The sequence below is a fragment of the Strigops habroptila genome, chromosome 1 (assembly GCF_004027225.2).
Source record: "Strigops habroptila isolate Jane chromosome 1, bStrHab1.2.pri, whole genome shotgun sequence".
Classification (NCBI taxonomy): Eukaryota; Metazoa; Chordata; class Aves; order Psittaciformes; family Psittacidae; genus Strigops; species Strigops habroptila.
In genome coordinates this window covers 135,535,513-135,552,808 of record NC_044277.2, presented here as the reverse complement: position 1 = coordinate 135,552,808, position 17,296 = coordinate 135,535,513, and the positions used below count along the sequence as shown (strand labels likewise).

The window sequence follows — 17,296 nt, the reverse complement described above, 5'->3', positions numbered from 1 at the left end:
TTTTATATGATTTTGCAAGCTACATAGAACATTCCACATAGATCTATTCCTATTTTTGTTAGGAAAAAAACCTGGCTTCTTATTTCAAGTTAGATAATTCAATTTCAGCCAAAATCAGACAGCAAAAATTCAGAGTTCAAGTGAATTAAAGCTGAAGATAAAGTCTAGACTATCCTATTGACTTTAAGAAAGGCCATTAAATCATGTATAATCTGCAAGGTGCCTTTTTTTCCCCCAGATATTTACCAGATACACCTGTTTTTTTCACAAATACCTATGCATTTAAGCCAACCCTGACTGATGCTACAGACTTTCACTGCTTCCCCACTTACTGCTCTGCAGGTGAGCTTGTGAGCTTAACAGAAGCAAAGTGTGCCAATCTGGAAAACAAGAAGTAATTTTGTTTCTGTCAAACACAAAGGTGGACTTGACCAGGCAACGCTCAATGGGGTGTACCCAAGATCTCCAATTTAAACAGGCTTGGAACAAGCAAGTATATCACCCATGCGCCACCCCTACCCCCTGCCCGCTCCAGCTCCAAAGATTTAAATAGAACTTTCACCCCCCAGTTATTTCAGTTCCAATTTCCACACCCAGGTTCCACACCCAGAATAACTTCCTATTAAGAAAAATTCAACAGTAAATCAACAGCCAACTACTCTCAGAAAGACAGCTCTGCTTAGTCTCCCTAGGCAAATCTCTTGCCTGCCTATCCCCTCAACTTCTTTTTTACATGCCTACTGCTTTCACCCTACGTGCTCTAGCACTACTCCGCTGTTGTGTCCCAACATGGGCTTCTGCTCTATTCATCCTCCAACCACATGCACCTGTTTTTTCATGCAATCCCTTTCTGCTTTCCAGTCCTGCTGCTCCTTCTCTCTAGCCTGAAGGATAATCACTTTCCCGTAAAAACACAATGCAAACCAGAAGACCTGTTAGGCACGAAGTCCCTAAGATTCATGCAAAGAAAATAAACGGTGATTGACAAATCTTGTAAAACCGTTTAGTACAATCAACCTCAAACTTCAACTTTGACTCTGATTTACCTTCTGGTTGGATCCCATGGCTAACTAGCTCACCCTGTTTCCGCTACTGATAAGATATGGGCACACATCCATTTAAAATGAAAATCTTATAAGAAATCCCTAAAACTCATACAAACTTATTCTGAAAGATTAAAGAAAAGAAATCCACAGCAGTAAACATCAGAAGGCTGGGACGAACACTACCAATGTCTTCCAATTTGCAATTACCATGGCTACATGCTTTTGCGATATTTTGATTCTAAATTTCTGAAGCCAATGCTATGATTTAACTGAAAAGCTCTCAACTTACTCCTTTCCTTATTTGAGTGTTCTAATGGCTTTTACTCACCTATTTGTGACCATTTTCTTTTTCACAAGCTTCCAGTGTGAAAATCCATGCCCTAGCAATGCTCAGTTCCTATAAAAAGACAACTTCATTTATAGTTGGGCACATATAAGCAGGGAGCTCTCAGCAAGTCCATAGGGTTTTGGAACTGTTTGGCGACCTTTCTTGAATTAAAGTGCTGAAGGACATGTCACATCCTTTACCAAACCATCCCTTTCTAGAATTCTGTCATGCTTGCATTCACACACAGATATATCCACTCAGTGAATGGTATGAAAACACCAATTTAAACTGGTGCTCAACAAAGAGACAAAAAAAGATTGCATTAGAAAACATGGAGGTTGTGCTTAGTACATAATTCAGATTATGATCCTAAATGATATAAAAAGAGTGAAAACTCAACCTGATATCATCAAGTTATCCTATTAATCCTTAAGATGTTTTCCAGAATAGTACCCCTTTTCCAGTTTCAAAACCTCAATATGTTTTTTACATAATCTCAATTTCTAATCCATGGGTTTCGGGTTTTTTTTGAAAAAAAAAGGTAACCCAGAAGTAAAAATTTATCTGGTGACAGCTGAATGCCTTTACCCATAAAGAAGGATTATTTACCTGAAGCAGTTGATTTTCCTGTGACAACTTTTTTTTCTATTTAGGCTTGAATTTTTTTAAAATCCCGCTGGGATTAGATTTATGATCAAGCTCCGATAAAATAACAGTTCAGGATTAGTCGGATGATTCAATAACTGTGGCACACTTTTAGATTGCAGTACATGCTAGGCAATAGAACTTGGTTTACCTCTCTTTTACTGTGAACTAAATGAAGTTGAAAAATCCCGCACCTTTAGGACAAGTAGTATACATATAAGCAGTAACCGAGGGATAGGTGACACATGATTTTTTATTAGACTACAATAATTCAATCCTGTGCTTGAGACGTAGATGATTTAGGTATATTAACCCCACTGATTTTCAGAGCAGACTGTTTCCTACACCACTTCTCTCTCCTAGATGGTACAACAGGTTCTTTTTTTTTTTTTTTCATCTTCCTTTATGTGATTTTACATTGCTTGTGTTTAGCTAGCAATACTTTCCCCAAATTCCAAGCTGTTTGATCTATCTGATTATTTGCTCCAATGTTATTTAATTATATATGGATAATAGTATTAGAATCCAGCCAGAGAGCTTTTAGGAAAGATTCCAGGAAATATTAGTGCTTGAAGAACAATTTACCTATCCCTATATAAACTTCTATTTTTTCTATACTGCTGCTGCTATAAACCTAGATGCTCCTAGTAAAGCTTTTAGGAACAATTTATTCAAATGGAAGTATGATTTTTCAGCTCAGCATATCCTCTCAAAATGTCTGTTACCACAGTTAGCTTGATGATTTTCTTTTAGATGCTGACATGATAAGGTGAGAGAAATTATATTGGGTTTATATAGGAAAGTAAAGTAATGCTTTTTTTACACCGGTTGCTGAAGAATCTGGGCTATTATGGAAGTCAAAGAAGTTTACAAGAAAAAAACCCCAACATAGATTTAATAATAAACCCCCTAAATGTAGGTTGTTTATATAATAAATACATAAAATATATATGTAAATGAAAATATATATCAAAATAATAAGTCTTTATAACAGTTTGTTGCAGCTGATGAAGGAAAAGCTTTTTTTTTTTTTTTCTTTTTAAGAAAGATAGAAAATCTGCCCCAAATTGAGGGCAGATAACATGTTACAACAACTATAAACTACAGAAAATTTTATGTGAAAATCTAGACCTCTTTGGGAAAGAGAAAGAAATCACTGGTAGTCAAGATGAAGAAAAATTACATTTTTAGATATATTAGGACAGAAAACTCTAATATACAAATTTACTTCTTTGTACAAGTAGCATCCCATTATGAGAGAAGCTGTTAAGAATCTAGTAAAAAACCCACATGTATTCAATAAATACTTCTTGCCTAATTTTGGAATGGAACAGCAAAGCATGGTTGTATCATATCAGATGCTAAATTACAATCCAGTTTATCCTAAGAACCAGTAAATAGTAATGTTTAAACCACTAGTAGTAAACACTTAACAAGACATCACTTTTGCAGGTTGATGAAAAAAATACAAAAAGAGAAATGTGTCATTTACAAGCCATGGATGAGTACAGCTGTGGATTCTCCTTTCTCTGAGGTCTTTGAAGAACTGTTGTTCTTCCCAAAAACATGCTTTAGCCAAACACAGCATATTGGAATAATAATAATACCTGGATTAAATATAATGTTTTATATTTAAGATTGAACTTTTAGATGGTAATAATTTTTCTTTCTTGTCAGAATCCTTATGAACTGAAAGGTCATATAAAACTACGTATAACTGAAATGTCAGATGTACTGTGTTGATATAGGTTACAGTGAGAAGGAAGAAGCATACCCAAATTTTATACTGTTAGAAATGAAAGAAATGAACTATCCCCAAGATATGTATTGTAGGTCCCAATGGAGTTGAAATCTAAAAAGGAATATCAAAACCACCATTGTACTAGCTGGATGGCATCTTGTTATGTAGAAAAAATTGTTCTCTCCCACAGCTTAAACGTAAAAAAAGTCTTATTGAGGAGCATGATCATTAAAGAAAATTATGTAAAAGGATTAGAAATAGTCCTTAAGCAGCAGTACATTTACATTGTAACGTTTGGCTATCAAGTATACCTCTCACTCCCATTTCTCCTTGGTGTAACTCCCAGCAATGTTTCTCCTACCATTAGCACTTCAGAATATTGTGGAAACAACCCTGTTTGTTTTGTGTGCGAAGTCATAGAGTTTGGGAAACTCATTTCAGAGACATGTTACACCTCCATTCAAAGAAGCTCTATTTTAGAGATCTTGTGGCTTTAGCTGGATGACTAACATTCAGATGAACAATGTAAACGAAGTTCAAAGCTACAAATTCTTAAATCTTCAGCACAAGGATATCACATTCATGTAATATGATGGATCTCTGAAAAAAAGTTTCTCCTAATGTGGAAAGAATGTAATTCACAGGCTTTATTCTGTTTAAGTCACTACTGGAATACACTAAGCTATTGTATCAGTTAAATGTTCTCTAGTGAATATAATCAAGATTGAACACCAAGATGCTTGTCACTGTACAGCACATGAGAAGTGGCACAGCCTCTGTTCTAAGGCAGTGCTATGACATATGTTCTCAGCCTTGCTTCTTTACAGTTTGACAAATAGACAAACTTTTTTGTGATTTTAATGGAGCAAAATCTATCCTCAGGTATGACGGATCATAGCGGAACTGATTCCCCAAATCCATATGTAACTGACAGACTGATTTACTCTTCCTTGCCATTTGTTCTTACAGTGGAATGTAATGGGATATTGAAGACATACCTAGAGAGGAAATACTGGGTTTATTTGGGTAAATTACCCATTAATATAAAAACCTGAAATCTGAAGGCATTAGTGTTCTGAAATGGCTATTGGTGGTAACAAAAATTCATTTCCTCCAGGGAGTATACCATGGTCAGTGTTAATGCATTAGCATGATATACTTTACCAAACGCTACACTTAGGCTGCTGCACCAATAACTGTGGGCACGCTGGGACACACAGACTGACCAGCACACCAACGTTAAAACCAGGGGTTTAATTGCAATTCTTTACTGTGCTGAGAGCCCATGAATTCAAATCCCAGTATCATGAAACTGAACAAAAGACAGTAAACTTAAAAAAAGGGACACATTCTTTTATCAGTTTCCTTGATTTTCAGTCTTTTGGTTTCACCTTTTCCCGTTGTTCTCCTCAACTATCAGATGTTAAACAGGAATTACCTAATATCAGTTCTACAGCAGTTGATATGCCAGAAAAGCATTATTGTATCATGACCTTGCAATAACACACTAAACACTGGAAAGATTTTTTCAGTATAAACTAAGCTCTACCTTTTAAAAACAGACTCAATCCATGAAGATACTGAGAAACTAAAATACATTACATTGACGTTTCTAAAAAGGACCATGCAGACTTTGGAGTCTTGAAAGAAAACCAAAGACCTAAAAATATTTCTGAAAAATAAACTGCTAGCTCTGCTTTAAAAAGAAGCTAGTATTTCTGACTGCCAAAGTGTGAAAGTTCCTACATGGGTAATTTTCTCAATAGAACCTGAAGAAATGTGGCAGAAAGAAGAATTTCCAAAGAGTGAAGAAACATCAATCATATGACTTTCACTAAATTCAACGAGTGTGAAGAAATAGAGTTAGGTTTTTGTGAACACAGTTCACTTTACACAAGTGATGAAGACAACAATGAAAAGATTGAACAAGTAAAACATTCAGTGTTTCAATTGGACAACTGCTTCATGCACTTACAATTTTTGACCAGTTCTAAGGGGGAGACAAGAATTATTTTTCTCAAATTACCTCTTGCAAGCTTGACAAAATTTCACATATGACTTTATCCATAAATCATAAAAAAATATGAAAAAGACCACATGCAAGCTCACAAATAATATTAAGCTAACTGTAAGTAATAATAACTAATATTAAGTAAACTGTTCAGCATCTAAGCCTTTCCTTGGAAACAGCCTACATGGTTAATTAAAAGACTTCAATCTTTTTGAAAAATACAGCCTTGTTTTACTATCCGCTACAGTATAGGAAATATAAATATAAACTTTGTCTAATTGTAGCTACAATGCAAGTCAGTCATGCACTGTATAACATGGTAGTTTTAACTCTGTGTATTTTTTAACAGTAAACAAGCAGAGTGAAAAAATATGTACAAAACTATTACTATAGTATTCCCAATGTGTGGACTGACTATAGGTGAAACAAACTATTCGCCACGATGCATTTTGTTTATAGTAACACCACAGCTTAGACAAAACAAGATAGAGTCAGTTCTTAAGTGCTTTTAATACTCTTAAGTGCTCAGAAGCCTGTTACTCTTATAAGTCTCATTGTGAAACAGGAAGTAGGAAAGAAAAATCATCTGTCTGAAGAGCTTCATTTAGGACAGCTGAGAAGTGGAACAGTGACTACATTTGCCAGAAGCAGATGCAGAATATCTTGACCCAGTTATAAGCTGCCGTTCTCCCCAGAATAGTAAGGAATTACATATGGTAAATGTTGAATATTTCAGCCTATACTCATGAGCTTCCCATCATCTTGCATGTGTTTTTTAAAAGGCATTTATCCTGCATAATCCACTTGCTTTGTTTTAGGTTTTCCATCACAAAATCAGATTTCAGAATGGAGCCTGTTCAGTACTTCTTTAAGTACTGTTTCTTGAATTTTACCTTGAACTTTGATGGTACATGCACAATAGATAAGAATCTGTTCTTGTAACCAGTTCACACGTAGTTTAAGTCAATGTAATTTGTTTTTGGCCTCAGGAGAAACAGGAATGCCTCAGATGAGCAGTTTTTTTAACTGTAAGGTATCTCCCAACTTCAGGTAGTAGTAAGCAACATTTTGGGGCAGTGATTTCTTAAAAAATTGATTAGATCTACAAGCATATATTTTTTCATTCTCTGAGAAGCTGGTTATGATTGGCGTACACAATGACATCACAGCCCTGCAAATGAAGAGGCTTCAGCAGAGCCATACACATCAAATTTCAGGGTGCCTCCATTATCGAAACATTTATCTGCGTCTACTTGAAATTACAGAAATATTTCCATGAAAATGATCACTTCTTAAATTACTGTGGCTTATGATCTTGCTTTCCTTATGTCCAGGTGTGTGGTTTTGTGCCTTGCGAAACTGTTCTTGTGTGAAAAGTAGTAGCTGTCCTCCCTTACAAGGGTATGTAAGGTAAGACTATTGGAAAACATTTTTAACAATATAGTGGTCTTGCCAACTTTGGTTTGGTTCTTTGAGTAAGAATCTTTTATAAAATTTATTACTGCTATTCAACATAAACATTTTGTTACTGTTTATTCACAATTGTTAGGTTAATCCATAGTCCATGCTGAACAATTAATATAAAGACTTTCCCTCCCCTCATAATTAGATGTATCAACCCAATGGCTCACCCTATCAGGGTCTTATGACTTTCCAACTGATCAGGCCATTTGAAGCTCCAGGAGAGTAAATTTTCCAGACAAGAATTCTAATGACTTCCTTGGTGTCTACCTGAATTTTTAGGATAGTTACGGGTCTTTAGAAGACACCTTCTTAAAACATGGTTTCGAAACACTGTCATTTCCTTTCCCAAACTCGCATCCAAGTCCTCTTAGATCGTGAGGTCCCCTAGCCCAAGTATCATTGTTTTACATGGACCTTCTGGGTGCGCTTGCAAGGATAATGAATGTTAATATATAATAACCGAAACAAGAATATTCGAAAGCAAAAAAGAAAACCACCCCTCTAAAGCAGCTTAATAAAATCAAATATAAGTTTTTAATACTTATCTCATCTGTATCCGATATATTTTTAAGCATATATTATTTTCCCAGTACAATAATAGCACACTGGCAATGACCTAAATCCATGAATGAATGGATCATATGGAATTTCCACTGAGTTTGTACCATTTTTTAAAATTTCTACATATTAAACAGCTGAGACTCAAAGGCTTAATATGATTTAAGACAGTTTTGGAAAGATTTTAAGTCATTTACATTTATGATAGATGTTAATGGGCCAACAAGTCTCTTTAATCTACAGCATCCTGCAACACAAATCACGGCTTTAGGGCTTCTAAACATGCTGCTTTTACAAACTGAAATTGCTGATAAAACACTTATTTAATAACTTAAAAGGAGAGAGGGGTACACATACAAAGAGAAGTGATCTTAGTAACCATTACTAATTTTCTCTCTCAAAAGTACAGAACCATATTAAAATTCTTCAGACTAGCATGTGTGTGGAGAGAGTGGAGAAAGAGATGGGTATGGGATTTTTTTCCCACAGGTAGGCACAGGAGTATGTTACAGAAAATCACTTAAAATTACTGTTGCCAGGATGTTTGTAAAGAGTATAATTTTATGGCTATAATTACTATCCAGGATTGTCTGACTTCCCACTAGAAACTGGGATGATCCACAAATAGAAAAATGAAATTAAAAGTTAAAGGTCCACTTATTTTTATAGCTCTTCTCCTGTAGTTTGCTCCTGGCCACCTTAGGAGACAAAATACTCAGATGCCTCTGATCTTATCTAGCAAACAATACATTACCATTACCCTGAAAGCCTACACATATTTCTGCTGAACTGTTGCATTAACCTCAACTCCTGTTGAAGACATCCTATTCAAATGGACTTGTGAGTCTGAGCATTTAGCAGTACAGAATTGGTAACTTTTCCAGTAATGTTACTTTCTGCAATTAAGGTGTTCAATAATGTTTAAAAAAAAAAAAAAAAAAAAAGAAAAAAAAGAAAAAAAGACAGCATCTGAAAACTAGAACAAAATAGTTGCAGAAAGAAAAGCACTACATTGAATAGTTACAGAAGAATAGAAGTTATACAGTCAGAAGGTTATTACTAATAAAATGGAATGAACTTGGAGAAAGATTCTCCACAGCTTTTCTCTAGAAAAAAGAGAAACCTTTATAAATATAATTGAATAGTAGCCAAGATCCATTATGCTTCTTAGAAATATTAAAACTTTAGCCATCCAGGCATACCTATCTACAAATGAAGGACTTAGCTACTGCTTATGCAAATTAAGGGGCATAAACTTTGAAGTAAATAGTGCAATAAAGCAGGTAATATCACTCGCCATCTGAAACACTTTCTATGATAATTTTTTATATGTTTGTTTAAATACACTAATGTTTATAAGTTTTTCTCTCTACCTCTTTATGATTTTAGGATACCTAAAACAGTAAAAAAAAATCTAAACCTAAATTATCATTGGATAGATGAAGCAAAAGATTTACTGACAGGGGAATGTTTGACAAGGTTTGCACATATTATGGAGGAAAAGAGATCTGAAACATCTCAAACATCACATCACACAGGTTATCAAAGCATTAGCATATACAGGAAACACCAAGTGAAAAATAATTTTACCTTAACTTGAGCAGCCTTAGTCATGTTCCCTCTCCAACCTCTTCCCATCACACAATGGGTTATTCTTATTGTTTATCTTTTATTCATGTTTTAGAGAACTTTAAAAGCTAAAGCATTTAAACCTCTAGCTAGATGTGCTCTGTTCTCATAAATAATTTAATTCAGATCAGTACTCTTACAAGCACACCAAATCAGGAGAACACTTCCATATATATTTTTATCATGCTTAAGTGTGTGCTGACTCATAAATTGGATAAGCCTAAAAGATTTTTTTTAGCTACTAGACTTATTCAAACTCTTCTTCTTAGAGGAAACCATTAGCCTCTACCCTATTATGTGCCTTGAATTGATATGCAGAAACATCCTTTCCCTTTTACTGGTGTATCTTTGCTCCTTTTGATAACACAACTAAAAACAAAGAACTTTTGTCAAGTTCATACATGAGAGTTTATGCCAAGTTCATTGCGAGTTAATCTCAGATTTCTGAGAAATCTGAATGAAACCAAAGCTGATAGACTCTTTTTCTCCAATTCATGATTACAGAGTTCTGATACCTTGATCCATGGTCTAGCAAGAGGTTTCCCTGCCCATGACAGAGGGTGGTGAAACTAGATGATCTTAAAGTCCTTTCCAACCCAAATCGTTCTATGATTCTATGATTACAGAGCCATAATACAGTGAAGGCCCCATCTCAAACTCCGCTGACTTTCGGAGGCAGCAGCATCATAAAAATAATTTTACTCGGTGCTTCTCATTGACTTTTCTCAGAGCACATATATCATCCATCAAAGACGTGCTTGTCAGAGCCACAGTGCAACAGTGCCCTAAATTTATTATTAAATTTACATATGCTGTCAATCTTACTAATTTCAATATAGTTATAATGTTCTGAGACATATTCATTCAACATTTTAATGGACAAGGGACAATTAAGAGGCAACTATAAGCACACTATTTTCTTTAAATTCATTGCAGAGATTTAAATGCAGTATGAGAATGTCCTGAAAATATTCCATAACTCTTTCCCCAGAGCCACAAACTTACAGACAGATAACAATTTTAGAAACAATTATTTTGGGGAAATTTGAGCCATTATTGAAATGCTGTGGGAGGAATATTGTTATGCTACAGTACAGTGTTTGTGGTTACCTGTAGCATAAATATGCAAAGAAGTCTTTTCTAGTACTTTGTACAGGTTTTTTTTGTATGCATTTAGTTACAACCATAGTTTGATTTCCTGGATGATAGAATTAAAAGTCTAACCAGAAAATATGAAGTAAAATTTACAGATTTTTTTTTTTATTTTTCTTACCCAGCCACTCTATTGATCACAGAGACTTTGACTTACTGATATAAGTCCATTGTTTCCAGCAGAGGATATAAACAAAAAAGTAGTACTGATCAGTAGACCATCTGTCTTGCTTCAGATGAATACTATAGCATATAAATCTTATGCTCGGATTTAAATAATCACATTCATAACACAAACCACTGGTGTGAGGTGAAGGATACATCCATTAGCAAGGTATTATAACCTTGAGTCTACTGCTTTTATAAAAACGCCCATGTAGATCAAGTGGAATGATTTCATTTTGTATTCCTTAAAAGGGAACATGGAGTCATTTATGACTGACTAGAGTAATAATCTTGTTCTTTTTACACAAGCCAAAATATGATCTTTGATGATCTGCATTTCAGAATGTAGGTTTCTTACTGCAGTGCTTGAGTATCATTAAATGTGATTTGCTTGCATTAGCATGAAAGAGTCCACCAAGATTTACTAGTGAGCAGAAAAGGGGAAAATTAGACCTTAATCCTAATGACAAAACAATGTCCAAAGGAGGAAACACAAGTATTTATCTATCATAAGGTGTGATTCTTCCATCAGCCACATCACTTATTAGTCTTATTGTCTACAGTAAAGCTATCAGAGAAATGGAATGAACTTTTCAAGATTTTCATTAAAAAAAAAATTCTGTTAAACTACGACATTGAGCTGTTTGGTGTTTAAGAAACTTCAGTTTTCTTTAGTTCTCCTACAGAAGATCATAACATTGCTTTGAATTTATGAGTTAAGCTACTTTTTTTTCTTTTCAAGAAAAAATAGAGAAAAGTAAAGTAGAAAAGTATTTTAAAATCTGAAAATTATTTTATTCGTTTGTTTTCTGTGTGCCTTAGAACCCACCTAAGCCTTTTCATATTCAAGACAGACATACTCAACTTTATTTATTTTTTTAAAATCATAGTTTCTCCACCTGCATATTATCAACAGATCTGAGCTATGGTTTGTCAGTGTGACAACACTGAGTGGTATTAGAATAATAAAAACTTGGGGAAAAATCTGTGTGACTTTAGTTAGGGATTCTTTTCCATATTCACAAAAGAATTGAAAAAAAGATAAAATGAAAAAGAGTGTAGCTTTGCTATAAGGCTGCTATTAGATATGATCTTGTCTTCTTTTTAATTCTTTGAAGGTATAAGAACTAAATGGGTTATTCAAATAAAAAGTTTAGAGAACGGACCAAACGACAAGCTGCAACCTCTTAAAATTATATCCCAGTTGTCAGTATAGCATATTGATATCGTACATTTGCATTACTGTAGTGTGAGTTTTGATCTTATGTCATTAGTTTTAAAATCTAGTGATTTTCAACTTTTAGTCCATGTGTCTTCTAAGTGTTTGTGAGAGCTAAGAGGAAAAAAAATGTACATTATGAACAACAGCATAGTAATTCCAGGGCACATCCCTATATTGGGAATATTTTAGGTATCCTCATGGTGAAACAATGGTTTTCCTTGAGGTTAAAGGTCTCTTCTGAGTAACAGCAGGGCTTCCTGAATCAATTTACAGAAAAAAAGAAAAAACAAAATAAAACAAAAACAAACAGCCCCCCAAAACAGAAGGTGATATGAAGTTCAGATAAATCTAAAAAAAACCAGCTAAAATTTACTTCCTTTAAAATCATGAAAGTGATGATTATTTTCTTTTCTATGTTATACATTCAGTGAAAAACTTAGATGTCAAAAAAAGAGATCCCAAACAAATCCCAAACATAACTTACCAATGATAAAAAGAATTTCCACTGCAATGTCACTGACAGTTGTGCTCCGAGTTGTAGACAGCTCATCATGACCAATAAAGCAAACGTTGTAAGGTACAGTCACAGCAACATAAAACGTTGCCAGTAAAATAAGCCAGTCCCAGCCAGCTTTAAAAGTGCTAAAATGCAATAGTATGAATTTGGATTTTTTTGCATCTGAAACTTTGTATTCTGGAAATGCTGGTTTATCTACAAAAACATTCTGAAAAAGAGAGAAAAAGATGAAAGGAGACAAAGCAATAATTTGATCATACAGATGCAATTCTTCCAATGCAGTCATTAGTTTGTTGTTCTGTTGCTTTGGGGTGTTTTTAAGCATAATGAAATATGACATACTCATATATAGGCAAGAACTAATGCTAACTTTTTTCTTACGTAGTCCTCACACTTATTTAGGCAGGTGGTTCTGTTGATGGAATAACTTTTATGAATCTTTTTGGGGCAGGAAGAGGATTAATAAGGAACAGCTTAAACAGAATGTGGAGGGGACTGAATCTGGCAAACTATTTCTTCCTCTGTTGCGTGAATTCTGACTGAAGAGCAATGTTTTTCTGCTGGTGTCGTGGTTTAAGCTGAACCCAGGACAGCTGGACAGATAAGTTAAAGCTTTGCATACATAATGACATAATACTGCAAATAGAAATAAATACATAGGAAGGAATAGATGGTGTTGAAGACAAAACATCCTTCCTGTGGGGAGGTTTTTTCTCATACTAACTGTAGCCTGGTCCTTTGGGCAGAACAGATGTTAGTACTTGGAGCACCTCTCTTGGTTTAGTTTCATCTAAGGGAATCCAGTTCGTGTTATGAACTGTTATGAAACAAAGAATAATTGGAAGGAATAACTTTTTTTTTGCATTCCTGATCTAAACCAAAATACTTATGTAGACAGACTGTAATATGGCTCCAGAACTGACTACCTTCACCATTAGACTATACCTAGTTTTGTCATGTGTCTCGAATCTTTGTCATCTAACCAGCAAAGGTCTCTGCAACAGACTTCAGTCTTAAGCATCAGTTTTATAACTTCTTAGCTTTTGTCTTTCAGAGTTTAAAAAAAAACCCAAACCACTTACCCTCCTGAAAAGCAGCACGTGGTACATGAACTGTCTTTGTACTATTTACTAACAAAATTTCTGCTTGCTGTCATTGTGCTCCTGGTTAATGCTGTTTCCATGTAATGAAGACCCTCACAAAACAATACTGTGTATTCAGAAAGCTAAGATTACTTCCGATCTTAAAGTTATTCACTATGAATATAAAAAGACAACTGCATGACCATGACTTAATTACATTTGCCTTGCCTGGCACAGCTTTTCTTTTTGTGTGCTTCTTGTGACATACTGGTGTCCTTGCCTTCTCCATTTCTTAGTTCTCATTCATGAACCTTAGGGCTGATTTCCCCACTATTAGCATCAGCCCATTTTTCATAACAGAGAAAAAAATGTTCCTCTTACGACTTCCATTTCATACCTCTCAAAATCTGTGCACTAAATGTAGTAAATTAGTTTGACAACAAATGTTTTAAACTAGCATAATATCATCTGTGTTAGGATTTTGACAGTACATTAAAGTAACCAAAAGCTATTTAAAAGTAATTTTCCTAAAAAATATTACTGTGCTACGAAAATATCTCTGGAAGACCTAGTGATATTTTGCAGACTTTTTTTCTCTTTTAATTTTCACATTTTTAACATTTAGCATTTTAAAATGTTTTTAACTTTTTAACCTTTTTTAAACATTTAACATTTTTTAACATTTAACATTTACATTCAGTGGAACTGACTGTATGCCCTTTGAGGTATATACCAGCTGTGTATTTTCATGTTCTTAACCTATACCAAGGTTTTTTTGCTTTTAATTTCTAACACAATAATATCTAGGAGGATGCATCTGCACTGCTGCTTTTGTTAATCAATGAAAGGAACATGCCCACTGGCAGATCATCTTTTTCAGGGTGTTCGTTATCTATATACTTTGGTTACTTTTTCCATTGTCTGTCTTCCATCCTCCCCCAACCATAAAAAAAAAAAAAAAGAGACCATTTTCTTCTTGTGGCTCTGTCAAAGGTTTTAGCTTTTTGACGATAATGGTCAGTCTCTCAGATATTATTCTAACAAATTTTTATATGTACATACTGATTTCATATGCATCTCTAGTTTTCCTGTGCATTAACCTTTTCTTTTGGATACATAGTTCCATAGAGCAGGAGCGTTTATTCTTTCTCCTGAGTATATTTCTTTAGAAGTTTTTCTGCTGCCATATTTTAGGGTTTTCTATTGTTTGATTTGGTTTTTGCAACATTCATGCTGTGTGTTATGAACACAGAAGTCATTTAAAGAAAGAAATATTACTATTTCAATTAGGAAATGAAAAAATAAGTTTACTCTGCACAAAATTGGAGACATTCACCTGAAAAGTTGTCTAAATGAATTGTGACCTTCTGGAGCTTACACAGTATAGAGATTTTCAGCTAGAGCAATACCTTGAGTTTATTTTTATTTTTTTTTTTTCCAAATAGTAATTATTGAAATTAAATAATTGACACAGTGAACAATTGGAACCTAAGACTAAATTCTGAGAAATTTTATAATGTGTTTTTTCTGGCGATAAATAAATGTCTGTTTACAGTGTGGCTAAATGGACTGTCTTGCTATATGATGTGTAACAAATATCATAGCAGGCAGAACTGCACTTAAATGACCTACACTTTACTCCTTTTCTTACCGTAAAATTATGACTAGGACATTTTTCAGGTACTTGCTGACATTTTACAGCAATTTTTTTTAAGACAGTACAAAGAGTACATTTTTAATAAAGAGAAGAATTACACCTACATTATTAATTTTTAATTTGTTCTTCTCTCTTCTTTGTAGATGTCCAGATATATGATAAAGGACAGCTCTACTCCGTCTGCGTGCGGACTCAAAATGTGACCCTGCTCTTCCTCTTCCTTTCCATTTTTCTGCAGAACAGAAGTGAGAGTCCAGTAAACATCAGGAAATGGCATTTAAACCTTTGCGAGCTGAAGTACTGACATTTTAGACTTGGTTATAGATAGGGCTAGATGTAAAGATAATACACACCTTTTCTTAGTTTTGCTTAATCTTTTGCAGTTAAAAAACCAAAATCCCTCTCCTGAAGAAGGGCTAATAAAAGTCACTGTAAAGTTTTGTCAAATGCCTTCATGCAACTCAGAAGCAACTAATTACAACATATGATTTCATAGGGGGGGAAAAACCCCAAACATACCCAAAACTAATTAACAGAGCCAGAAATTAACAAGCAAAATAGCTTGTTAACAGCTTGGAACCTGCCTAGAAAAGCAAGAAAGATTTGAATTATAGAAGACTGATGTATTTTTGATTCAACAACACAAAACCATAGATAATAAAAAGCACAGAAACTCTAAATTTCTCAGTGAAGAATGTTTCCTGTAATTCATGAAAGAGCTCTCTCTAGCTGAAGATTTTTTACAATGCATTGCACTGCAAAACCAGATAGCTACTCAAAACCTGGAGGAGGCATGTGAAAAAGTCCTAAAATTTCCCATCTCCAACTTTGTTGTCTGCAGATAGTTGAAAGAGCTACAACACATACAGGTGCCAGCTACAATGAAGAAACGTAAACCAAAAGTATTTCAGAAAATACTCAACTAAGTGAATGTGGTTTTGTTTTGTTTGTGTTTTTTAATTTTCATCTCTCAAACATCGAACCATTTAAAACTTAAACTAAATTTTAAAAAGTGCTCTTAAATTCTGGGTGAGAGCAAAGTTCTCTGTTTCTCTGAGCAAAAATTAATTTAAGTCGGTTGAATCAGGTCTCTACTGTAGTACTGGACAGCTGTAGTTGTCTGGCTTTTTAATATGACTTTGAAATTCTGTCGTGGTTTAAGCCCAGCCGGTAACTCAGAACCACGTAGCCACCTGCTCCCGGAGGGATGAGGAGGAGAATCAAAAGAATGTGAACCTCATGGGTTGAGATAAGAACAGTCCAGTAACTAAGGTATAATACAAAACTACTGCTACTACCACCAATAATAATAAAAGAAATAATGAGGGGAGAGAACATAAAACTAAAAGGGGAAAAGGAGAAGAAAACAATAAACACAAGTGATGCACAATACAATTGCTCACCACTCGCCGACCGACACCCAGCCCGACCCAAGCAGCAATCTGGGCCTTCCAGGTGACTCCCCCAGTTTATACACTGGGCATGACGTGCTGTGGTATGGAATATCCCTTTGGCCAGTTTGGGTCGGGTGTCCTGTCTCTGCTTCCTGCCGGCTTCCCATGCCCCTCCTCACTGGCAGAGCATGAGAGACTGAAAAGTCCTTGAATGGAGTAAGCATTACTGATCAATAACTAAAACATCGGTGTGTTATCAGTGTTGTTCTCAAATTAAAGCCAAAACACAGCACTGCACCAGCTACTAAAAAGGATTAAAATAACTGTTACAGTTGAATCCAGGACAAATTCTCTTTAAAACTATTTACAGGCCTCTCTTTTTTGCAACCTAAACTGCCGTGTTGAATGAGGCCATTCAGTTTACTGCCCCACAAAGTAGTCAATAAAATGTGCTTCACATCAATGAGGCAGGCTGAGAAAGTGAGCAAATACCTTTCCCAAATTTCTGGCCAGCAATGTTTTCGGGACTCTTTAAATAAATTCCAGAATAATGCTCTTCCCTCTTTCCTGCCCCTCCCCCCCCCAGAATAGCTCTTAAGAAAGATGCTTTGCGATTTAGACTTGACTCGCCTTTTCTTTCATCAGAAAATTGGTAACATACTCTTCAACTCTTCTTCCTGTCCGT

At 34.9% G+C, this 17,296-nt stretch overlaps 1 protein-coding gene across 2 annotated transcripts in view; it reads right to left on the bottom strand.

Moving 5' to 3' along the window:
* Nucleotides 1-17,296, bottom strand: part of KCNH8 (potassium voltage-gated channel subfamily H member 8) — a 174,874-nt gene that overhangs the window by 73,709 nt on the left and 83,869 nt on the right. For both annotated transcript variants that reach the window (XM_030476954.1, XM_030476961.1), the window contains exons 4-5: nt 15,322-15,449; nt 12,446-12,686 (exon numbers count right to left, since the gene is read on the bottom strand). In XM_030476954.1, the coding sequence (XP_030332814.1) occupies nt 12,446-12,686; nt 15,322-15,449 (369 nt within the window). The remainder of the gene's footprint in view (nt 1-12,445; nt 12,687-15,321; nt 15,450-17,296) is intronic.